The sequence below is a fragment of the Rhincodon typus genome, chromosome 16 (assembly GCF_021869965.1).
Source record: "Rhincodon typus isolate 14 chromosome 16, sRhiTyp1.1, whole genome shotgun sequence".
Classification (NCBI taxonomy): domain Eukaryota; kingdom Metazoa; phylum Chordata; class Chondrichthyes; order Orectolobiformes; family Rhincodontidae; genus Rhincodon; species Rhincodon typus.
In genome coordinates this window covers 15,295,128-15,321,417 of record NC_063347.1, presented here as the reverse complement: position 1 = coordinate 15,321,417, position 26,290 = coordinate 15,295,128, and the positions used below count along the sequence as shown (strand labels likewise).

The window sequence follows — 26,290 nt, the reverse complement described above, 5'->3', positions numbered from 1 at the left end:
TAAATGTAATTTCAAACTTTTAAAATCAGATTAAACTCAACTCTTCTTTTCTCTCCTTGTCTATTCTTGTGCTTATTCTCTGTAACTCCACCTTCCTGTAATAAGTGGTTAAGGAATACGTATAGTGACCCATGAAAGGTGTATATCATTGGAATGAGTAGATTGTATAATCTTCAGTGCATGAGGTGTTGAGGTGATTTAAATTAGCTGGTACAGATGTATAGACAGGAACCCGTAAGAAGACTTTTTTCTATTGAATCAGATTTTGCTGTGATCTACGTTGCTGGACTAACTGCCAGGATTTTTTATTTATTTAATCAGCATGGAATCTGAATTTGATAACAAAACAGGAATTAAAACTGGAGAGTCATGATGATCTCCCTTACGCTACCATTTTGTTTTGCTTTCCATGTGTATTACTTTATACTATCTCTGGTTATTATAACATGTTTCTACTGCAGTTAACAATTTCTGCAGTGGTAACTAGTAAATACTTGTCTGGTAATTATAATACATCCTTCTGATCTGTGGTTAAAGATAATGTTTTAGACCTGTGTTAAGCTATTCTGTACTATTATTTTGGTATTATTTGAGATATTTTATAATGATGAGCATTTTGATTCTAAGATAGTTTCACATCTTCGATCTGCTCAAAATATAAGATTGAGTTATTGATGTGACGTTCAGCCCTTTGTGTTCTACAGGACTGTACTGTTTTAGTATCTCAGACCCGTACAAAGGGTGAAGAATACTGTAACCTCTCCTACTTTATCTAGAACATCATTGTTTTAGAGTCCCTTCCTGAGCTTTATCTTGACCTATGGTGTTACAGTGTCTCAAATTCCCTGACTAAGCTGTATGTCCATCTCAGAAGAGTTGCCGTCTGAGAGAAAGATGAGCTGTAGTGTTGATGGGGGAGCTACAATAAGTCATCTGAGGTGATCGCTGCTTCCATATTAATGAGACTTGCCAGCTGTACAGCTCATATTTCTGCCAATGTATAGGTTTTCTAAAGGTGGCAATTACTCCCTGTTGACATTTAGTTCAGATTTATTCATATTTTTTCTTCCCACAAAGCAGCAATTCATCTCAAACCTCCAGGGCACAGCCCTCTGCAGCTTAAACCTATCCTGATGCTGTGCTGTGTTTTGAATTTGTCCTTGGAACATAGTGGCCAAGCAGAAAATCTGCCTTCCCTCTTCCCACTTGCACAATCCAGCCAGTTGTCATGTACCATAACTGTAGAAGGGTCTTGGTGCTATAACTGTTGCCATCCTGAGTTAGTGACAGGCTCCTCCCCCACTGTAAGCTATTTATCCTCCCTGGTCTCCATTCTCTGCAGCTGTTTCCACAAGTAAGTAACATACGGAATTTAAACAAAAATAAATATAGACTTGCTCTAAAATGAGGTCCTTTGATGAGGTTTGTTTTTTCTCTGCAGTGTGATCTGTAAAACTAGAGATTGGGGTTATTTGAGCATATTGCTGTAACTGGTCATACTGTGGTTTGAATTCTGAGGTTATGGTAGTGGAGTTCTTTGAATCCCAGGACTAAATTGCGACACTGTCAACAGCTATCCAGATGGGATGTTGCTTACCGGAGCAGAACAGCAAATAAATGTAAGCGAAAACTTGTGAGTATAACGGGAACGTGTTGAAAATCTGATTCAGCTAGTTGTGTTTGATGCTGCAGTGCAAGCTTATGTGCTTACTTTGGCAGATGAATTTACAACTGTTTTATTAGGCACTGTTGTGCATCTTCTTTGTCACTGATTTCTCCTTGTCAGGTGCCCATTGGCAGCTGAGATGACAAGAAGGTGACTTTGTCCTAAACCTAGGTCACTCCATAACTGCCTACTGAAAATGAATAAGTTGATTTAGGGCAATTCTTGCTAGAAATTTTCCCTATCACTTTCTGTTAAAAAAGTGTGTGCCCTTTATGTCCAAGCTTCTCATAGACTCATTGACATTTAAAGCAAGAGGGAGGCTATTCATCTCAATGTGTTCATACAGATCAATCAAAATTCGACTACTCTAATCCCATTTTCCAGCTCTTGGTTCATATCCTTGGAGACTATGGCGCTACAAGTGAATATCCAAATGCTGCCTCAATGTTGCAGAAGTTTCTGACCCAATCACCCTTTCAGGCAGTGAGTTCCAGACTCTCACCATCCTCTGGGTGAAATAAAATTCTCCTCAACTTTCCTCTTAACCTTCTGTCTCTGATAGTTCTACTATTTGAAAAAAGTGCCTTCTTTTCCATCATACCAGTGCCCCACACTTCTATCAGGTCCCCTCTCAACCCCCCTGCTGCTTCAGGGAAAACAACCCCAGCCTATCCAAACTTCTCTCGAAGCTCAGACCCTCCAGCCCAGGCATCACCTCTTCATCCTCTCTCGTGCAATCACATCCTTCCTGCAATGTGGTGACAAGAACCGCAAGCAGTTGTGGCCTAACCAGCATTTTATACAGTTCCAACATAAAATTATTCTGTGCCTTAGCTAATAAAAGCAAGGATCCCATCTTTCTTCTAAACCAATTTATCTACCTGCCCTGCCACCTTCAGGGATCTGTGGATATGCACGTCACGGTCACTCTGATCTTCAGTGTAATCCCTTGCTTGTTAGCGCTCCCCAAATACATTACCTCACACTTTCCCGGTTGAATTCAAGCACTACCTCCTTGTAACAAATCTCTGCTAAGTATCCCCGACTAATCCCTGCCTCTTCAAGCCTAGATATATTCTGTCCCTCAGAATTCTTTCTAAAAGCTTCCCCTTCTTCACCACTGAAGTTATACTGACTGGCCGATAATTTCCTGGTATATCTCTTCATACCTTTTTTTTAACAAAATAACAACATTAGCAGTCCTGCAGTCCTCTGGCCCCTAATATCTCTTCCCTTGCCTCTCTTCACAGCCTGGGATATGTCTCATTTGGATGGATTCATCCAATTTTAAGGTTGATGAATCCTTCAGTGACTCCCCTTCCTATATGTGAATCTATTCTAACATTTCAAGGTGGAGGACGTCTATACCTGCATCCTCATTTATCATTAAGAAAACTGAAGCAAAGTATTCTAAGATGGCTGTACCTTTGTCTTCTGGGCCCACACACATATTACCTCCATAGTCTCTCATTGGCTCTGTACTTTCCTTAGTTACTCATTTGCTCTTTATGTAAAGGGATGAGGGGCTAGGGAGATAAGTGTTTGATAACGCTCAGTGCAGGTGATTAAGGAGATAGAACAGCAGATGGGTGAGCGAGATGGTGGGGTAAGGGTGTCTTGCAAATAAGACACATGGATGAGGGCGTAAGGTGGCAGATAAGTGGGTGGGGATAGGGTAGCAGTTGGAAGGGCGTAGGATGGCAGCTTGGTGAGGGATTACTGGTTACAGGTAAGTAGGTAAAAGAGCAGAGTGTGTCAAGCATCAGGATCAGGGTTCAGTTGAGGGGATACATTTGACTGCCCAGAAGCCGGGGCAGGAAGATGTTGGTGTGGGCGTGGCTTCCAGTGTCAGGGGATCGAGTGTCAAGAGGGTTGAGTGTTGGGGGTCTAGGTGTTGTGGGTTTGAGTATGTGAGAGTGGGGACAGGGGTGGGTAGGGGAGAATGTTGCGTGTTCGTAGGGGAATAGGAAATCATGTGTCAATGAAGTCAAGTCTTGGGAGGGAAATCAGGTTTCAAAGGCGATATCAGGGATGATTGTGATTGACTGAGGGGTGAGGGTTATTGTTAGCTGGGAGCAAGAGCAGGTTTAATGCCCTTTATCCTCTCCTGGGCGACCATTATGGTGGCAGATAGAACCCTCTAAAGTTTCTGACTCTGAATTGGATAAATAGTGGTCGTAAGTTTCAAATTCCCAGAAATTCTCATGTGATCAGGACTTGCAAGATACCTTTCTGAATCAGTGCAGTGTCCGACTGTCTGGAGACTGGAAGACCTGGGTCAACAGAATGATAGTGCCACCCTCATTGCCACTTGCAGATGGAGTCCAGGTGCCAATTGGACAGGGAGGCCAACAGGAATGAGTGTACTGACTTATTCCTGTCTAGTTTCCAATAGTATAAAAAGCAGAAGCTGTTAAAAGGAAAAAAAAGATTTGCAGAGCAAGCTGTTTCCTGATCCCCAATTGATCCTAGAGCATTCAGGCAGAGCACAACACAGAGAAACCCGATGCCAAATGTATCTGTCATTGGCCTTCAATCCGTTTCCATCTTTGTCATTGAGATCCTCAGTGAGATCAGTAAAGTGTGCAACATGAGCCTGCTTGATCCAGGCTCTAACTTTTATGTACCTCTGGGCTTATGGTATAGTGATGATGTTACCAGACTGGTAATGTAGATGAGTTGAAGTCCTGTCATGGCAGCTGGGAATTTAAATCAGTTAAATAAATAAACCTGAAAAAAATAGATATTAATGGTGTCCATGAAATTTCCGGATTGTCTGAAAAATCCACTTGGTTCGCTCATGTCCTTTGGTGAAGGAAATCTGCCAACCCTCCCAGGCATGCTTCATGTAACGATATGGTTTACCCTTAAAATGCCCTTAAAGGCCACTCATGTGTCTAAGATGGGCAACAAATGCCGCCCTTCCTCACATACCATGATTGAATATGAAAAGAAAATCTCTCAAGGGTGTGATTACCACTGCTTTTCTCACCGTGACTAAACGGATACATTCACAGGGTTTGGTTCGAATTTCTTGACATTTTTTGCCCAGTTTGAAGCCAGTCAGAGCAGATTGTATAGATTATCAATGTGTAGTACTGTATTCCCATCTATTCAATCGCTCCACTGCAACTTTTCTGAGACTGTGATGTGGTCACTTTGCAGTACTCACTGAGGGACTGTCAGCTATGAATCAAACATGCATCTGTCTCACTGCCTGCCTCTTGAAATGGTTTCCACTATAATAAAGATATTCAGGCTTGCCAAAGGCTGTGGCCACAGGCAGAAGAAGTATTAAAGGCCACTTCAAAACTGTATTAAATCTCTTTGCATTTCTAACTCCCTCTCCTGGTTTAGGAGACCAAGTTTTTGACCATAAATCCTATTATTTTCTTATTTGGATATAAATCTAAGTTGCTAATGTTGCTGTTGTGGGTTATAGTTTGTTGCTGAAGGCTTGTTTGTTCAGGTGTGGTACTGCTATTTCCCCTCTGTTGATTGCTTCAGTTTTTCTTTTGGTGTTTTTCATTTGTGATATTTGTACCTTAAGACATTATGCTATTTCACTTGAAGAACCAGCTTTTCCACTGCAGTGAAGAGGATGAGGAGGAACAAAGCAGACAGATCAGGCTGTTTAAACACCCACCGGAGGCATCACTAATCTCCCACCCATAACTAAGCACACTGCTGTATAACTGAGGCTTCCAACATCAACGCTCAAAGCTTGTAAAAGCTTCACTTTTCTCTTCTCTTTTATTTGTTTATGAAATATGAGGATTACTCTCGAGGCCAGCATTTATTGTCCACCTCTAATTGCTTTTGAAAAGGTAATGAGCAGCCTTCCTGAATTGCTGTAGTCCATGTTGTGTAGGTATATCCTTGGTGCTGTAAGGAACAAAGTTCCAGGATTTTGACCAGCAACTGCAAAGGAATAGCAATATAGTTTCAAGTCAGGATGATGTTGAGCTGAAGGGAGACTGCATGGATGGTCCCATGCATCTACTGCCCTTCGCCTTCTAGCTGGGCTTGGTAGGTCCCATTGAAGGAGGTTTGACAAACTGCTGTAGTGCATCTTGCACATACTGCACATTGCTGCCACTGTATGTAAGTGGTGGAGGGAATGAATGTTTAAGGTAGTGAAAGACTGCTGGTCAACTGGGTGCCTTTGTCATCTCAACAAGTCACTAAGTTAATCACGTCACCTTTTTGCCATGAAGTTGAAGCTCATACCTGTAACACACTGGACCTCACCTCTATTACAGTTTAGACATCACCTCAGCAAGAGCCTGGACCCCATCTCAACGACATTAGACCCCACATTGATGAGAGACTGGAGCCCAACATTGACTGAGAGGCAGAATGGTATCAAAAGTTACTATGTCACTGAATTTTTAAATCACTGCTCGGGCGACATCTGGAGCTACTTACAATAGTAACCAGGCGGTCCATCCTGGATAAAATGCACCATTTTGAATCACTCTGGGCAGTATTTCTGCCAGGTCTCTGAGAAATGGACGGATAATTCCATAGGGAGAATATTAATGCAACAGTTAAACATACTATACATTCATGTTTAAAACTTGTGCCCAGAATTGGAAGAAGACATTGGGACTCTGACTGAAAAGATGATGGTCATCTTTCCTTCTGCTGGATGTGGAAAACCTGTATTGAATTCATTACAGCTGGATTAAAGACAATTTTGACCTAATTTCTAGAAGGTGTCATTACAAAACTGCATGATTCTCCACAAGATGGCAATCTCATTCAGAGCTCTTTGGGATTTTCTTTCTTTTACAACCAAAACAATGAATGAATTGAATGACTATCAAATTTTCTGCTCTTTTCATTAAGGCCATGATAAAAATTATTTAAGCTGAGCTATTAAACCACAACCTAAATTGTGACCAAAGCTTGCCTTGTGGGAACTTAGCGTATTTTTGTATTGCAATCATTTTAATGACAGAAGCTACAGCAGAACAAGGAGCTCTCTGCTGCCAAGTAATGATGGCTGTTCTTCAAGTGATTCATTGAGAAATTCCCGGCTTTGGCATTACTTAGGAAGGCAAAGTTACCATGGAGATGGATTCATGTTGGCCTGGCCAGCCACCAAGAGTAGAATTGTTTCTGGAGTAACAAATTAATATTGGGATATTTATTGATGCTGAAATATATCTTTTGTGAGGTGCAGTCTTGCTTCAAACCTTGCCAAATGTCCAGATTTATGCTTTCTTTTACATTTTGTTGTCTTTCTGAAAAGTTTCTTTCCTCTGTGCATTCTCTTTCTGCATAAAGAACTGGGCAAGCATTAGTACATGTTCTTTACTGCTCAGGCAGTCATGGCCATCTAGGACACTTACTGCCAGGAAGGGTAGGAGTTGAGGCTAGGATACTTAACATTGCACACATTCTGCAGACCGAGTGAGTGAAGCTCTCTATATTAGGAAGGATGGACCAGGTGATACATAACTACAGAGACAGCGCAGAGAAACAGAAGCCTTCCAAAATTGAAATAAATCAACAAATAGGAGATTTTGCAGAACCATATACTGAAGAAGAGTCATACTGGATTTGAAACGTTATATCTGATTCTCTCTCCACGCAAGCTGCCGGACCTGCTGATTTTCTCCAGTATTCTCTGTGTTTGTTTCAGATTTCCAGCATCCACAGTATTTTGCTTTTGTCTAAGAGATTAAACAGTATAAGAATGGAATCTAGGACCACTGAACAATGACATCAGGACAAGGGACACAGGCACTATATGGCAAGAAGCAATATTTAAGATTGATGTTAAAAATACCTTTGGGAAGGAATGAGCAATCTGTTGAATAGCTGCTGAATATAGTAAAAGGATATGGTTGTGATAGGAGGCACTTTGGGAAAGGGAAATGCTGGGGTATTGATTGTAATGGATGAACTGAGATTGACCAATTGCCTTTCGCATCTACGTCCATCTTGTGATCTGGCAATAGTTGGCAATAATCTTCAAGACCCATCCTTAGATTATTTCAATTTAAAAGTTTTCATGAAAAGGACAACCGTCTCAGAGCATCATGCCTGGTTTAACCAGTGCTACCCATAAAAACATTGGTAAAATACAGATATGAATCTGTGATGTTGGCATAATGAGAGCAGGAGCAGTCGCTAAGATATCAAATTACAGCAGGACATTGTGCAAAGACTCTCTTGCATCAGACAAGAGAGTGAAATGGTCTGGAATGTTCAGCTTTGTGAGCCTTTCCACACCCAGTTAAGACTTAAGTGAAATATGAGAAAATGAAAAATATACTGATTTTTTTACCTAATGTTTATTACCTAATGTATTATTTTATAACATCAATGTTTTGATGATCTATGGTAAAGGTATTATGTTATAAATCAATCCTATAGTGTGTATTTTATATTAGTGGAGACTAACATAAGAATTTAATTCCCTGCTATGCTTCCAGATTCCCCTTATCTGGAATAAAAAACAGAAAATGTTGGAATCACTCAGCAGTTGCAGGTCACTGTTGAAAGTGTGAGGAAACCCCTATACAAGATGACCCAGGGCTGGTCCTGACAGATATGGGGCGCTTTAGGTCTATCTTGAATCCGGGACCCTTGGCCTTGATGCCTACATTCAGGATCTTGTTACTTGTCGATTCCAGTCAATCTTGTTTAATTGGTTAAAAAAAGTTAAGCTCTCAATGGGTCCAGGTGATGACGAAAAGGAAAAATACTGCAGCTACCCACAGCATGTGGCTGGGTGGTAGCTCTGATGTGTCCCTGATTCCAATACAGATATCAAAAGGATCTGGAAACCCTGCTCAATATTTCAAGTCACCCTATAAGAACAGCTCTGGGAACTGTCGACCTACATGTTGAGTATATCCATCATATTTTTCTTTTTATTTCAGAGTTTCAGTGTCCTGCCATCACCTGGAATGTTGCATAGAAGTCATTATAAGAATCCTGCACTAAGCTTTTCCCAGACAGCATCTTTGTACCTCTGGATGAGATTGTCAAAGCGTTATCTTTTACCATTATTCCAGGTTTCATTGTAAACAGCAAGAGATTATTGGAAAATATCTCATCAGCCAAGTTCTCAATATGTCAAGGCAGTTGCTAAATGAAGGGCATGAGGATCCAGCAGAATATCACACAGGTCAGTCTCTTGAGTGCCATGGGTTTCCAACTTAAAGTCTCAGATAATTGTCATAGAGGTCATGAAATCCAATTCTGTTAGGTCCATTTCTTTGTCACAGTGAATGCTATTTTTCCTCTAGAGTTGCATCCCTATGGCACAGATATACTTCTGATGCTGTTCTGGCTGGCTGTGTTTTTGAGTCATGTCGCTCAACTAGCAGCAATCCTGAACACTAGGCTGATGTTCTGCGGTTATGGGCTCAAATCCCACCATGGCAGTTGAATTCAATTAAGAAATAAATTTTGGAATTAAATGGTCTAATGGTTACTGTGGACAGTGGTAAAATTTGTGGCACAATCAGATAAGAGATCAGAAGAGATTTACCATGATATAGTGGGAATGGAGGGTTTGAGTCATAAGGAAAGGCTGGATAGACTGGGACTTTTTCCACTGGAGCATAGGAGGTTGAGAGGGGTGCTTATAGAGGTTTATAAAATCGTGAGGAGTATAGAGAAGGTGAGTGGCAGGTGTATTTTCCATAAGGTGGGGGATTTCAAGACTAAGGAACTTTTTTTAAGGTGAGAGAAGAAAGATTTAAAAAAGACATGAGGGATAACTTTTTTTACACAGTGGTTCTTGTGTAGAATGAACTTCCAGAGGAACTGGTGGATGTGGGTACAGTTACAATGTTTAAAATACATCAGATAAGTACATAAATAAGAAATGCTTGGAAGGATATGAACCAAGTGCAGGCAGGTGGGACTAGTTTAGTTTGGGAACCTGGTCGGCATAGAAGAGTTGGTCCGAAAGTCTGGTTTCTGTGCTGTATGACTCTGTGACTCTATCAGAATAGAATAGTAATTTACTGCTACTTGTATTTTTACAAAAAAAAACAGTGAAACTCCGGCACCATTTTAATAACAGAAATTATATATGTTAAAAGAAAATGCTGAGCGACCAGGTAGTTCCTCAATAGACAGTGGTGAGTTGTCAATTAAGGGGAATTATAACTTGTTAAATACTTTTTTAATGGTCCAACTCATCTCATTAATATTTAGCTTTCTGTTTTACCAAACACACCAAACAAGCTAGATGTTGAAAGTTTCAACATGGAAGCCGAAGTGGATACCTGGTGACTTCAGCTCACTGCTCACTACAAAGACTCCATGTCGCTCAGCACCAAACAGTGTCTCTGGGCACCAGGCGTGCCGAGCCCTTGTCCATCTCCTGAGTGGCAAGTTGTCCCAGGAACAGCATGTGATAAGCTGGGGATGGAATTGGATGTCAGGGATGCCATGGGGGTAGTATAAGTAGTTAATGAAGTACATTTGGTAAAATACGGCCAGAAATCTCGCTGGGTCTTATGGTGAGAACCCTCCAAAAGACTCAAAACAACTTCCATTTAACCAAAAAAAGCCTAAGTTTCAACCCCATGTAACCCGTATTGATTGTTGTAAAAATCCATCTGCTTCAATAATTTCCTTTCGTAGAACCCCTACAGTGTGGAAACAGGCCCTTTGGCCCAACAGGTCCACACCGACCCTCAGAGCATCCCACCCAGACCCATCTGCCTGTAACCTACACATCCCTGAACACTATGGGCAATTTAGAATGGCCAATCCACCTAGCCTGCACATCATTGGACTATGGGAGGAAACTGGAGCATCCAGATGAAACCCACACAGACACAGGGAGAATGTGCAAACTCGACACAGACAGTTGCCTGAGGGTGGAATTGAACCTAGGTCCCTGGCACTGTGAGGCAGCAGCGCTAACCACTGAGCCACCATGCTGCCCTTTAGGGAAGGAAATCTGCCATCCTTACCCAGTCTACATGTGACTCCAGCCCTGTCTGGTCAACTCTTAACTGCCCTTTGAAATGACCGACAGAACCAATTAGTTCAAGAAAAACTCAGGATAGGCAACAATTGCTAGCTTAGATAGCGACACCCAAATCACATGCAAAACCTAAAAAAAAGCACTGCTGGTAACAGCCTTAGCACATCTGCAGGGAGCATCCAGTGAAACATGCAGAGTAGAGGAGATAATGCAGCCAACGAGTGTGTAACACTGACTTAACACGAGATGTGTTTCTTTGTGCTGCACCACCAGGGACGGCAGTTCCTGCACATGTTCAGATACAGGGTGGAATATTCCCTTTCCAATAAGTGGTGGGCTAGGCGGTGAAAAGAGCAGATATTCGGTGTGGGGGGGCGGCGGCAAGGCGAGTGGTTTGTTAGGACTTCCTAACCACTTGTGGGGGAGGTGGGAAGGATATCTCCCAATTTGCACATTATTGTAAGACCAAGGGACATGCCCTAGGGCTCAGAGAAGGACCTCTCAGAGCTACCAGCCTGCCCTCACTTCCTGATTTCTCTGTCCCTCTTGCCCCAGTATCAGGATACCCCCTCTGCAAACATTTACCCTTCTCTGGTGGAATCTGGACGGTGCTGTCTCAGCTACTCCAGATAAGTGGGCCATCCTGGAACTAAACACAGCAGGTCTGGAAGCATCTGTGGAGAGAGAAACAGAGTTAACATTTTGAGCCTGGTATCGCTGTTGTTCAGAGCCTGCTGCCAGACCTGCTGAGTTTCTCTGGCATTCTCTGTGTTTGTTTCGGATTTCCAGCGTCTGTAGTATTTTCCTTTGGTTGAGGGACATCTTGGCAAAACTTCATAATTCCAGCAGAAAACCTGCTGTTTGCTGTCACCTACCTGAAAGATAATTGATCCAGGGCACTTTCTGAACAAGGTTTCTCTCTATTAAACCTTCATACATTTGGACTTATTCCAAAAATGGAAAAAATCTCAGCCACAAAGTGTTGCAGTGAATCTGCCTGTGGCTGTATCATTTGCAGCTAGGCAGACGTCTCAAATTAAATAATTCCAAATGAATTTAAACTTGGTATCAGGGACAAAATTAAAACAGAATCACATCAGGATTGACTGTTCCCCAAAGTGTACTGTTAATTTGTCAATCATTATTATTACAATTCCATCAGAAACACATCAGGGTTTTCAAGTTGCAAGAAGAGATTGGAGAGATTGGGGTTGTTTTCCATGGAACAGAGAAGGCTGAGGGGTGACATGATTGAGGTATACAAAATTGTGGGGGCTAGAGTTGGATTAGACAGGAGGAGCCTGTGACTGACGCTGTGGCTGAGATTTTCCCATTTTATTTAAATAAGTCCAAAGGCATGAAGGTGTAGTAGAGAGAAACATAGAACATAGAACATAGAACATTACAGCGCAGTACAGGCCCTTCGGCCCTCGATGTTGCGCTGACCTGTGAAACCAATCTGAAGCCCACCTAACCTAAACTATTCCATTATCATCCATATGTTTATCTAATGACCGTTTAAATGCCCTTAAAGTTGGCAAGTCTACTACTTTTGCAGGCAGGGCATTCCACGCCCTTACTACTCTCTGAGTAAAGAACCTACCTCTGATATCTGTCCTATATCTATCACCCCTCAATTTAAAGCTATGTCCCCTCGTGCTAGCCATCACCATCCGAGGAAAAAGGCTCCCACTGTCCACCCTATCGAATCCTCTGATCATCTTGTATGTTTCTATTAAGTCACCTCTTAACCTTCTTCTCTGTAACGAAAACAGCCTCAAGTCCCTCAGCCTTTCCTCATAAGACCTTCCCTCCATACCAGGCAACATCCTGGTAAATCTCCTCTGCACCCTTTCCAATGCTTCCACATCCTTCCTATAATGCGGTGACCAGAACTGTACGCAATACTCCAAGTGCGGACGCACCAGAGTTTTGTACAGCTGCAACATGACCTCATGGTTCCGAAACTCAATCCCTCTATCAATAAAACCTAACACACCGTACGCCTTCTTAACAACACTATCAACCTGGGTGGCAACTTTCAGTGATCTATGCACATGGACACCGAGATCTCTCTGCTCATCCACACTACCAAGAATCTTACCATTAGCCCAGTACTCTGTATTCCTGTTACTCCTTCCAAAGTGAATCACCTCACACTTTTCCGCATTAAACTCCATTTGCCACCTCTCAGTCCAGCTCTGCAGCTTATCTATGTCCCTCTGTAACCTACAACATCCTTCCGCACTATCCACAACTCCACCGACTTTGGTGTCACCTGCAAATTTACTAACCCATCCTTCTACACCCTCATCCAGGTCATTTATAAAAATGACAAACAGCAGTGGCCCCAAAACAGATCCTTGAGGTACACCACTAGTAACTGAACTCCAGGATGAACATTTCCCATCAACCACCACCCTCTGTCTTCTTGTTCAGAAAGTGCCCTGGATCAATTATCACCCAGATAGGTGACTGGCAACCATCAGGTTTTCTACTGGAATTATGAAGTCTTGCCAGGATATTTCCCTTGGCAGACAGCTCAAAAATTCAGGGTTGTAGGTTCAAGCTAAGTGGCAGAAGGATTAGAGGGGGCGTGAGGAAAAGCTTTTTTATGTAAAAAGTGGTGGGTGTCTGGAACTCACTGGCTGAATTGATAGTGGGGGCAGAGACCCTAAGCTCTTATAAAAAGTACGTGAATTTACACCTAAGGTGCTGTAAGTTGCAGGGCTATGGGCCGTGTGCAGGAAAATGGGATTAGAAAAGGCACCTGGGTGTATTTGGGTCAGCATAGGCAGGGTGGGCCAACTGGCCCCTTTCTGTGCTATGTCATTTCTATGGTTTTGTTTTTTTAATAGAACTTCTTGCAGATAATATAAGGAATGGAATGAAAAGAGTTGACATTTATGGGCTTAATCTACCTTCCATTATTTATTAACTCCTACTTCATTCCAGAAATGAGTTTATACTTTGGTAAAGAGATAACAAATAAGCAATATTCAATTTTAAAAACTTGCCAGGTACTGTGGGGTTTGACACTATGAGTCTGGGTTTAAGAGATTACAGACCACCAGCCAAGCTAGCTGGGAAATGTCTTGACAAAGCCTTTCCAACTTGCTTCTGAGACTGTTGTTTAAACCTGCAAATACAAATTTAATTTTATATTTCCACAATGTATTACAATTTGAACAAGTCTACCCAAATAATAAAGATGGAAACTGAAGTGGATTTGATGCTGTGCAGGCTCATACACACTACTGATGCTTTTGCTGTTGAATAGAAAGCATCAGGATCATTTGTGCATGTCCTGGCAGCAGTCGTGTGACCGTAAAGAGAGCAGAGTACAAAAGCTGATAGAACACAGTGTGAAACTGGAGGAGCACAGCAGGCCAGGCAGTATCAGAGGCATAGGGAAGTTGACGTTTCTGGTCAGGTCCCTTCTTCAGAAGGTCAGTGTTATTTCTGACTCCAGCATCGGTAGTTCTTACTATGTCTGATAGAGTACAAAAGCTGGAAGGCTTTCCTAAAAACTGTACAAAGCACTAATCAAACCACACCTCAAATACCATCAACAGATTGGGCCCTTATCTAAGGAAAGATACACTGGCAAAGGAGGCTGATACCAAATATGGACTACCTAATGGGGAGAGGTTAAGTAGATTGGCCCTGTACTCACTGGAATTTAGAAGAATGAGAGGTGACCTTATTGAAAGAAACAACATTCTTAGGGGACTTGTCAAGGTACATGTGGAAAGGTTGTATCTCCTTATGGGAGTCTCTAGGACCAGTGATCATAATCTCAGAATAAATAGTTACACATTCAAGACAAAGATGAGGAGGAATTTCTTTTCTCAGAAATTAGTGAATCTGTGGAATACTTACGACCGAGGGCTGATGAGGCTGGATCATTCAGTATATTCAAAGCTGAAACAGGTTTTTCATTGGTAAAGAACTCAAGAGGTGTAGGGAAAAGGCAAAAAACTGGAGTGAAGGATTATCAGATCAGCCATTATCTCATTGAATGGTTGAGCAGACTCGATGGGATGAATGGCCTACTTCTGCTCCTGTGTTTTATGATCTTACATACAACTGCACCTGATGCTTTTCTGGTTGACAGCAGAGGCTAGAAGGTTTAGCTCTGATGTTCTCATTTTGGAGCTCAACATTCCAGCTAATGGTGTGATGAAAAGTATGTGAATTATATATGTTGTCACTTTTTTGTGGAGTTTGGATTTCAAACCAGTGACAAATGGGTTTTTTTGTGTGTGAAGTACCTTAATAATTAACTAGAACAGTCTTCTTGGAACCATGATTTTAAACCAGCATGTGACAGAGAGTAGTAGTATGAAGAAATCCTGGAGAGTCAATGGAAGATTGTTTATATTGTGGGGTTTTGCAACAGGAGAGGGAAAACATTAAAAATATGCCCTTTAGGTTTGAACTCCCCTACCCTGTGGAAAAGACCTTTGCTTTTGGCCTAAACTATGCCCCTCATGATTTTATAAACCTTTATAAGGTCACCCTTTAACCTCCTACGCTCCAGTGAAAAAAGTCCCAGCCTATCCAATCTTTCCCTATGACTCAAACCCTCCAGTTCTGGCAACATCCTTATAAATATTTTCTGTACCATCTCCAATTTAATCATATCCTTCTTATTGCAACCCTCCACCACGATGCCTAGTAGCAGCAGTGTGTACTATCTACAAGATGCACTGCAAAAATTCACCAAACTTCCTCAGACAGCACCCATTCACTATCCTGGCTTGGAAATATGTCGCTGTTCCTTTGCTGTCACTGGGTCAAAATCCTGAAATTCTGTCCATCATGACATTGCTGGTCAACCCACAGCAGGTGAACTATACCGGCTCAAGAAGGCAGATAAACACCACCTTTTCAAGGGCAATGAGGGACAGGACAATAAATGTGGCCAGCCAGTGACACCCACATCCCACAAATGAATGAAAAAAAGTCATAGATTTACATTAAAAGTGCAGTTGGGTTTACCACATCACAGTTGTTAATGAAGCTTGATCTTGCTGGTATCAATAGAGAAAAGCACATGTCAGAGAGAAAGATCTGACAGAGAAAACAGAAGTTCGTATATCAGTAGTTGCTTTCAAAATCTCATATTTTTCCACCATTTTTGTTGAAGTTGACCCACGTTTAATCCTCACTAATCTGATCCTCTAGCAGACATTTTCCTGGTTTCTTATCCTGTCTCCATTTATCACTCAGGTGATCTCTACTTTTCTTATGCTTGAAGGGATCAATAATTACTTGAAAGATTGTTTTGATTGTTTTCACAGTTTTCACTGCCACCATTGCTGAGGTGTACAGTAGTTTCCAGAGGTGTTTTAAATTGCTAAAGTCTACAGGGAGTGCTGTGGCAAATAGTGAAGGAATGACCTTGATTTCGAGATTATTGTGCCAATCATTTACTTCACACTACATGCATCCCCCTTGGACTACAGCATAACAGAGAGAATGGGCAGAGTCAACACAAAGGCAGACTCTTTCCTGGAGGAAAAGAGGGTTCTCACTTGTAGGTCATTACCAGCCAGGGTGTTCGGGGAGCATTTCTCCAACCTTAACTGTCAATAAGGGACAGTGTCAGGAATCTCCAATTCAGTTATTGAAATCTGCCACTGGCTGCAGTCACATCCAGTAGATCCTACCAGTGTGCACTGATAGTGGAGTAAGTGTATGTTTGCTGATCAAACAGGCTTTTTCTTCCTGATGTTATTGGACTCATCCAGGCAAATAGAGAATATTCCGTAACACTCTTGACTTATGCCACTGAGTGAAGGCTTTCACTAGTATAGATTAATAGCTTTTCTTCAGTTGCTATATACTGACAGGTAATTATATATTCACTCTAATTTGCAGCTTTGATTATGAAAACAAATTTTCAACCAAGTACATGCAAATTTGGAAACAAATGTATAATTGCCTCTTAGATCTGATGGACTATACATTCAGTAAATAAATGATTTTGAAATGTATATACATGTTTAAATTAAAACAATTGTGTGGGAAACCACAGTTAACTCCATAGCAATATTCTGCTCCCTTCCCTGCAGGATTAAACCTTAACAATAAATGAGATGAAACAATCTCAATTTCAGGGCATGAAAATATCAATTGATGTAAATGCATTTGCGTGAGGGAGTGATCTACAACTTCTGGTTACTGTCATATTATTCCTTGACAAGAACTGAGCTAAAGCTGAGATTTATCTTTACAGGAGGTTACCATCCAGTGAAGTTAGGGGATGTTTTTAATGGAAGGTATCAAGTGATGAGAAAACTGGGCTGGGGCTATTACTCAACAGTGTGGCTTTGTCAGGATCTGCTGTAAGTAACCAATCTTGTTCATGTTGACTTTATTAAAGAATTGTTAAGGCCTGCAGTTTATTTTTAAATTGACAAACCAAGATTAATGATTGTAGATGGACAGTACAGATCTGCTTTTCACAGGAGATGCACTTCTGGGGAATACCACAGTTAGTGATATTATTGAACGATCTGCAGTACTCACAGTGCACACGTTTTCTCCTGGAAAGCCACAGATGAGTGAATGTTAGAATTGCAGTAGGCAAAATAATACACAATAATATCAAATGGATCAACAAATTCACAAACTGTTCACAATTCTCTTCTGGCAAATGCAGGAGGTTTAACTGCATCACAAAGATTAAAACAAAAGAGATGAAGTAAATCAGAAAATAGTGATTTGATTACATCAAGTGTGAGATTTTGAAATCTGTGAGCACCAAGTGAAAGGGATGACTGTGAAATGAGTGTTGAAAGTTGGTAACATATTTTACATCTTTCCTAATATTCATTTCCATTGATGTCAATATGGCTGTCACCAATGTGGCCAAATTTATTGCCTACCTTGATGTGCCCTTGAGAAACTTGACGTAGGCCATCATTTTAAATCACGGCCATCCTATAATAAGGTACTCCAGCAATGCTCTTCCAGGATTTTGACCTAAAGGTGAGGTTGAAATTACAATACATATCAAATTCAGGATAGTGTGAGATTTGGAGGGCAATTGTAGGTGTAGTGTTCTCATATACCTGTTGTCCTTGCCCTGCAATGTGGAGGTATTCATGGGGAGATAGCAAGAACAGCAGATGCTGGAGTCAGAGTCAATACAGTGTGGAGCTGGAGGAACACAGCAGGTCAGGCAGCATCAGAGAAGCAGGAAACTCGACATTTCAGGTTTACACCCTTCACTGAGGGGAGTCATGGGTTTGGTGGAACTACCAAAGAAATTATGATGAGTTGTTATAGTGAATTCCTGTAGTGAATTGTACATACTGAAGTCATACTATGCCACTGGATGAATACTTAAACAGGCCCCAGAGGGAAAGAACAGTAATACTTCAAAATTAATGTGCTGCTTATTGCAAAGCTCCATCTTGAAGAGATTTGATGTTTTACCCCCATTTTACGCTATCTCCTCAAGTAAAAATCTATTCCCATGCCTCTTTCAGTCATTCCTTATATGGGAGGTGGTGGCATAGTGGTAATGTCATTGGACAAGAAACAGGCTAATGTTCTGGGATATAGATTTGAATCCCACCATGGCAGATGGTGAAATTTGAATCCAGTAAAATCTGGAATACAGAGATGAACTAATGGTGACTATATAGCCACTGTCCATTGTCATAAAAAAACCCATTTGGTTCACTAAATTCTTTTAGGGAAGGAAATCTGCCATTCTTACTTGGTCTGGCCTTTATATAACACCAGAACCACAGAAATGTGGTTGACACTTAACAGTACTCTGGTTAAATAAGGATGGGCATTTAATACTTGTCTAGTCAGTAGATGAGTTGGGGGATCTTGTGACACAGTGTTAGGGTCCCTGATTCTAGGCCAGAAGATTTGGTTCTGGCCCCATCTGCTTTGTATGTGTAACAATGTGTCTGGATGACTCAATTAAAAAGAGATAATTACCCTACTAGGGACTTACCTTTGGGTTAAGTTCCCTGTTTGAGATGGCCATTTCCTGACACTTGTATAGCTTGTGTATTACCCCCTGTTTATCAGTCTCAGCCTGATGTTATCCAGTTCATGCTGCATAAAGGCACAAACTGCTTTATCACATGATGAATAGCTTAAACATTTGTGAAGGGGCTTAGGACTAGTTTTGTATTGATGCTACACATATGCAAGTTGCTTTGTCAATAAAAAACTTAATGCAATTACATTTCATTTAACAGAAAAAATAAATTTGTGGCAGTAAAGGTGGCGAAGAGTGCAAGGGGGTTTTCAGAGGCAGCGCAGGATGAGATCAGGCTTCTGAAATGTGTGAGTAACCTCTTATAGAAGTGTTAAGCAAACGTAAAGATGGATGTGCCTTCAAATTCCAATGAAAAGACTGGAGCCACACCATTGGAATGCTGCCTTGTGAGAGATTAAATAGAGGCACACTTTCCCCTCTTAGATTTTAAGAAAATCCCACAGCAGTATTTGATGTAAGGGGTCGTTTCTCCCCAGTGTCTTGATGAAAATTTATTCCTCAATCAATATTACTAAAATAGATTGTCTGGCCATTATCTCACTGCTGCTTCTGGAATTCTTACTGTGTGAAAATTGGAGGTTGTATTTCTTTCACTAAAACACTGGCTACCCTTTAAGTGCCCATAATTAAAAGTGATTTTAGATATCCCTAGGTCATCAAAAACACTATCTAATTATGAGGACTTTATCTCATTAAATGAAGGAACTAGGTGTCCCGATACAGCTGGAATATCTGTCGTTGCTCATCCTCTGCCATATCGCAGTTTGGAGTCTCGGCTCTGGGAAATAATACAAGTGGAGAGGCCTTGTGCAATCAGTGAGACCCAGATAGTACGTCAGAGCATCTCCTCCTCCCGACTTTGCAAAATTAAAAATTAAGGATTTGCTGTGCCATGATTTTGAACAATCTCTAGAAGAGGAACATATGAAATAGGAGCAGAGTAGGCCATTTATTATTTCAAAACTTCATCCACACCGTCTTTAAAATTTTCAGTGATCTAGCATCCAACACTCTCGAGGGTAAAAACGAAATTCCTTTGCATTTCAGTTTTATATGAATGCCCCCAAGTTATGTAACTATGTCCCCTTGTCCGAGACTCATCGAAACACCTTCTCAACTTCAACCCTGCCAAGTCCCCTTAGAATCTTGCATGTTTCAGTAAGATCATCCTTATTCTTTTAAACTCTAATAAACAAAGGCCTAAGCTATTTAGCTGTCTCGATCAGCCAACCCCAGGAATCATCCTCATGAATCTCTTTTGAAATAACTTCAATGCCAGTATGTCTATTTTAAATATGGGAACCGAACATGTACACAGGTGCACCCTGACCAACACTCTGTATATTTGTAAATAAGCCTCACTTTTTTAAAACTTCAGTTCCCTTACAGTAAAGGTCAACATTTAATTTGTCTCCTTAATTACTTGTTGCATCTACATGTTAACTTTTTTGTGTTTTATGCACAAGAACACATGTGCTCCATCTTTTTTAAAGTCTCTCTCCATTTAAATAATAATCTGCTTTTTGATTCTTCCTGCGTTACCTACACTAAACTCCATCTGCCAAAGTTTTGTCTACTTGCTCAACCTTACAGTATCCCCTTGCACATTCCTTATATCCCCATCACAAACTGCTCTCCCACATATTTTTATATCGTCAGCAAATTTGGATACAGCACATTCTGTCCCCTCCAATAAGTCATCAAGGTAAATAGTAAATAATTGAGGCACTAGAACTAATCCTTCTGGCACTCCACTTGTTTTATCTTTCCAACCTGAAGAAGTCCCATTAATCCCATTTCTCTGTCTCTGTGTATTAACCAATCTTCGATCTATGCTAATGCATTCCCCCTCATACCATGAGCTCCTATCTTCCTATAAGCTTTTATGTGACACATTATTGAATACCTTCTGGAAATCCAAATTTATTACACCTATCGGTTACCCTTTAACAACTCTGCTTATTATATCCTCAAAGAAATCTGGCAAATTTGACAAACATGATTTTCTTTTCACAAACAATGTTGATTCTGTTTGATTATGTTAACCTTTTCTAAATGGTCTGCTATTTCTTCCTTAACAATGGATCCTAGCATTTTCCCAATGAAATATGTTTGGTTAACTCACCTACAGTATCCATCTTTCTGTCTCCCTCTATTCTTGAACAGGGTGTCCATTACCAGTTTTCCAATCCACTGGAACCTCCTGGAATCCAGTGAGTTCTGGGATATTTCAACAAATGCCTCCTCTATCTCAGCAGCCATTTCCTTTAAACCCTTGGATGGAGGCAGCAGGTCCTGGTGACTTGTCTGCTTTTAGTTTCATTAGCTTTTCAAATATAATGTCCCTCATAATAGAGACCGTTACAAGATCTTTTCTCTCATTAGCATCTTGCTTATCTGTCATCTTTGGGGTGTTTATAATGTTCTCCACTGTGAAGACAAATGCAAAATATGACTTTAAATTACCTGCCATTTCCCTGTTTCCCATTACTAATTCCCCAGTTGTATCCTGCAAGTGTCCCACATTTACTTTAGCTACTCCCTTTCTTTTTATATACATGTAGAAACAATTTGCGTTAATAACCAATCAACATCCAAAAGACCTGAACCTCACAATATCTCATATTTCCATGTATAAATGCAAATTTCCTGAACTAATAGTGTTATATCTATCGGTACATAACTCCTTTGAAGTTTCACTTTGAAGTAAAGAAATAGCAAACCATTTCTGTAAATTACCTCAATTCACCTCAAAGATATTCCATGGCGATCCACACAAGCGGGCTTTGTAACTTGCTGGGATTTCAGGTTTAACACTGGCAATTTTAAATTCCTGTTTAAAAATCTAGAGACAAGTTCAAGATTGTCCTTTAAGAAGGGAAGTATTCTATCCTTATATGGTCTGGGCCTACATGTGACTGCAATGGTTGGTTTAACAGCAAGTGGTCTCCAAGACACTCAGTCATATAGAAGGCCCATCACCACATGTGTTGATCCCAATAATGTCTTTCTGTGCTCTAATTACTTTGTGAAACCACCTTCTAGACTGAGGGTGGACAATAAGTGATAGTATTGTTTGCAATGCTTCTACACTGAGAATTCATCAAAGCACAATTTCTCAACAGCCTTTCCTTCCTCCCACTCACAGAAGACCCAGCAGAAAACTATCAATTCAATACCCATCTTCTCAAAGGCAAACTCCAAGAACAGATCACATAGGACAAAGGGGAGTCAATCCCATACCCTAAGGTGGTCCTTTCCTGCCTGCATATCCTACATGATACCACGTGCTGCCAAAGCAAAACTTCACTCCAGCTTTGAGAGCATGTTCGGGGATGGATAGGAGAAAGATTGGCATCAGTGTCATTCTCTAGCTGAGAATCTAACATGGTATTCATGCCTTGCTGCACAGTTTCTCCTACATATTAAGAATGACAGCATTCGATGATTGGGAAGTATGTTGGGGATATAAGAAAGGAAAGGAAAGTAAACGTCCACTGATCTGAGAATTGGACTGTATGTGGTGGCAATGTGAGTTATTCCCTATAAGTCAGTCAAGTCTTCTCGTTAATCCAAACATGCAGATTGGGAACAGAACCTGTGTATGGCACCTGGATCTATGATATTAGATCGTCTTCCTCTGGGCAATAAGCAGCTTAAAAGCTCACAAGACTTACCTGCACCTTCCTCTGAGTTCAGGTTGCAGTTGCACATGTGAGACAGCATGCACTGAAAACCACACATGGAGCCTTGAGAGGCTTGGCATTTGGCAGTAGGGTCAAAATGGGGCCTAGGCTGGTTACAGACTACATCTCCCAGAATGCATGTTGGTTGTCAAAACAAATGGCTGCCCAGACTCAGATTCTTACTCCAGGACATTGGGTTAAGGCTGGAACTTGGACCCCCAAGCAGAGTGCTCACCAAAGGCTTGTGTGTGAGCACGTTAACGTCACTTGAGATAAGGCTGTTTCTGCCATTGTGTGGCCCATTGAAGGTTAATTAGCACCATTTTCACTTTTACCCTCAAGCCCTGCTGAGAAGTGGCAAACAGTGCTGAAACCTTGTCCATTTAAAAGCGAACACCACCACTTCTGACCTCATGATGGAGGGAAGGTCATTGCTGAAGCAACTGGAAATGATTGGGACTAGGATACTAGCCTGACGAACTCCTGCAGAGATGTTCTGGGACTGAGATGACTGACTGAATGGGATGGACTTGGCAGAACCCAAAGTGAGCTTCAGATAGCCATTTATAGCTGAGCAAGTGCCATTGGTAGCAATGTTGCCATCCCTGCTTTGCTAATGATTAAAAGTAGACTAACACAGCTGGGTTAAATTTGTCTTGCTTTTTGTGGACAGGATATAACTGGGCAAATATCCACATTGCTCAGAAGATGCCAAGTGTTGTAGCTGTAATGGAATGGCTTGCCTAGATGTACAGCTAATTCTAAGCCCAGGTCTTCAGTACTGCTTCCAGAATGTTGTCAGGATCTGTGGGTTTTGCAGTATCCAGCACCTTTAGCCACTTCTTGATATTATGTGGTGTGAATCAAATGAGCTGCAAACTGGTATTAGGGAGGCTGGGGACTTCCAGGAGAGTCTGAGATGGATCGTCCTCTCAAGTCTTTTTGCTGGAGCTGGATGCAAATGCTTCAGCCTTGACTTTTGCATTGGACCTTTGTTCACCCATTGTTAAGAATGAGATATCCATGTAGCTTCCTTTTCCTGTTAGTTGGCCACCTCCATTCACAGCTCAATGTGGCAGGAGAACAGAGTTTTAATCTGATCCATAATTTGTGCAATTGCTTAGCCCTGTGTATCACATGCTGTTTCCGTTGATTAGCATGTGAATGGTCAAGTTGTAGCTTCACAGGGTTGACTCTTCATTTTTACATAGAATGCCTGATGCTGCTTCTGGCATGCCTTCCTTGACATATCATTGACCTAGTAATAGTCCTTCTTAGAATTTGAAACATGGCCATTTGTTTGAAGCACATGCAGTGTATTTACCACACAAGTTGGTGGCACATGTTGCAGATGTGAGATTGATATAGCATGATGCCTACAATAACATGTGCACCTCCTTCACTGATCCTTGCTGGCAACTATGAGAACTGGCATAGCTAACATCTCTGAGGGGTTGGGAAGATTCAGGTTAATGGCTTTCCATCAGAACTAGAATTAGGAATGAAATAGTTTTTAGGCAGACCAACATACAGAAAAAGTGGGCTAAAAACCAAAGGTGAAAGTCTGTAAGGAGCCAGAAGGCAGGAGAGACTAAATGACAAAGAGGGTACTGGTGCAAGATACAGGGTGGTGTAAATGGGACAGGTATAGGAAGAAAACACAGGGCTGGGGAAGCAGTAATGTTACAGAAATATCACAAAATCATGGAATTGTTCATCATAATTTCTTGCAGGAATGGCTAAAGCTGGATATTGAACGGCATTACATATGACACATTTAAAGATTCCTACATATTTCAGTTACTTCCCAAAGGGTGTCTTGTGTCCTTCCGTTCTCCCAATCGCATCAAGACATTTACAGAAACTAAATAAGCATGCAGGAACACTGTCCCAACATGAAGTGCCAATATCTCAAACAGTCAAATGATCATAAGTATAACATAAAAACAGAAAGTGCTGGAGAAACTCAACAGGCCTAGCAGCATTTGTGGAGAGAAAAATACAGTGAAGCAACTTATTCTTATTTTAATAATTAAGGTTCTCAACAAAACATTTTAACATTCTATTGTGTTCTCATTAAAAAGTTATTTATTTTCTCAGGTGAGATGGAAATGTTCAAAGGACCCAGGAAAAGACCGAATAGTCCAGCTACTGGATGATTTTATTATAGTTGGTTCAAATGGTGTTCGTATCCTTTCAAATCTACTCATTTTAAATTTGGCATACAACAAATAGCTTATATTTAGTGTTCTGCAAAGGATTTTCTTCTTCTGCCAGAATAAGGAGTATACAGTTATTCGTACACAGAATTCCTAACTCCTCATTTTTGTCAATCATAGCCCAGATTTTTATTCAAAAAAAAGGGAATATGAGCAATATGAGCTTTCTTTGTAAACGTTTATTGAAAAACAGACAAGAATTCCAGAAACAGTCACCTGATTACACTTGGATGGAAGGGGTACATGATTGTCGGATGTTTATGAATAAGCTGAGGAGAATACTATGAGAATGTTTACCTTAATAAGTGAATAAAGAAAGATATTATTTGAGATCACCAGAGCTTTATGGATTAGCTCAGTGTAAAAGAAAATTGAGAATGTAGATTTCCTAAGTGAAAGGACTTTGGGTGAAGAATTTTGGGGATGAGATATTTATCTATGTGGTAATAAATGTCAGAATCAGGCCTATTTCAATAATTTAGTAATTTCTCATTTTGGCATGTTATATAGATTCAGCTGTAGCCTAATAGTTTTGAAAAATTGTATGCTCTTACCCTATATAGGGATTGGAATTCATAAACTAAATTGATGCTTATGAAACAGTACTGAAAGGCACGTTCAACAGAGGTCTTGCCAGTTCAGATGGATGTTAGTGGAGAGCACTATTTGGAGAGGAGCATGAAGTATTCTGTTGTTTGTTCTTGTCTTCAACATTGTAAGCAGATTAATTGACTATCCACCTCACTGTAGTCAGTAGAATCATCCTGTGTTCGAAACATCTAATGGGATTCATTGGTCAATAGTAATCACTGCACTTCAAAGTAGTTCATTGTATTATTATATTCACATGGGATGTGTTCATCACTGGCAAGCCTGGCATTTGTTGCCCATCCCTAATTGCCCTTGAATACATTGGCTCTCCAGGCCATTTTTGAGGACATTAAGAGTCAAGCCCATTGCTATGGGTCTGGAGTCACATGTAGGCCAAACCAGGTAAGGATGGCAGATTTCCATCCCTGAAGGACATTAGTGGGTTTTTACAACAATTGACAATGATTTTGGTGTTACTATTAGACTAGCTTTGAATGTGAATGTATTTGTCTGTATCAGATTAGCTTTCTATATGAAATGTTTGGAGAAATTTGTGAATTTAGGCATTACAGAAGTATAAGCCATTGTTATTTCTTCACAAGACCGCTCCTAATTGAAAAGGAGTGACTAAGCATTTCATAACAATCCTTCACTCTTTATCTCTAGATGTGTGCCTGGTTCTCGAGCTGCTTGGGGACCACCTTCATCGATGGATTCTCAAGTCAAAGCTGCAGGGGCTGCCCATGACATGTGTCAAAAAGATTATCCAACAGGTCAGATTGACGGTCTGCTCCAGGGAGAGAGAGACTTGCTCTAAGCCTGATTTTGGTCCAGAAATAGGCAATGTCAATTGAGTACTTGTCCCAACTGATGCCTGAAATTGGGCCTTAGGCCTTGTGATATTTTGGGGATGTACTGCCTATGTCCACCATGTCTCCATTTTGAGAAGTTGAATATCAGGCCACTTGCCTTGCCAGCAACAGGAAGGGTTGCATGGAGAACGGAGCAGATAGGGAACAGGAACGAGAAGGTGCATCGGCAATCGGGAATCTTGTGGAATCAGAGAACATTCATGCATCTCTTGATGCCACAGGAATAATTTTGGAGAAAAGGGTATCTCTTGTTGAA

The 26,290-nt window shown here is 40.9% G+C and overlaps 1 protein-coding gene across 1 annotated transcript; it reads left to right on the top strand.

The window, feature by feature from the left end:
• The first annotated feature begins 1,133 nt into the window (after positions 1–1,133).
• Positions 1,134–26,016, top strand: LOC125485161 (SRSF protein kinase 2-like). Its single transcript, XM_048606696.1, has 7 exons — positions 1,134–1,354; positions 1,574–1,633; positions 8,698–8,810; positions 16,876–16,984; positions 18,866–18,953; positions 24,453–24,540; positions 25,829–26,016. The coding sequence occupies exons 1-7, from the start codon at positions 1,134–1,136 to the stop codon at positions 26,014–26,016; spliced, it is 867 nt and encodes a 288-aa protein (XP_048462653.1).
• Positions 26,017–26,290: the final 274 nt, after the last annotated feature.

What these genes read in the sequence shown, in the direction of transcription:
- LOC125485161 (XM_048606696.1), top strand. Translation starts at nt 1,134, where the DNA reads ATGCTGTGCTGTGTTTTGAATTTGTCCTTGGAACATAGTGGCCAAGCA. An exon ending in AGATCAGGCTTCTGAAATGT is followed by an intron (nt 18,954 to 24,452) that starts GTGAGTAACCTC and finishes TTATTTTCTCAG; the next exon opens with GTGAGATGGAAATGTTCAAA. An exon ending in AGTTGGTTCAAATGGTGTTC is followed by an intron (nt 24,541 to 25,828) that starts GTATCCTTTCAA and finishes CTTTATCTCTAG; the next exon opens with ATGTGTGCCTGGTTCTCGAG.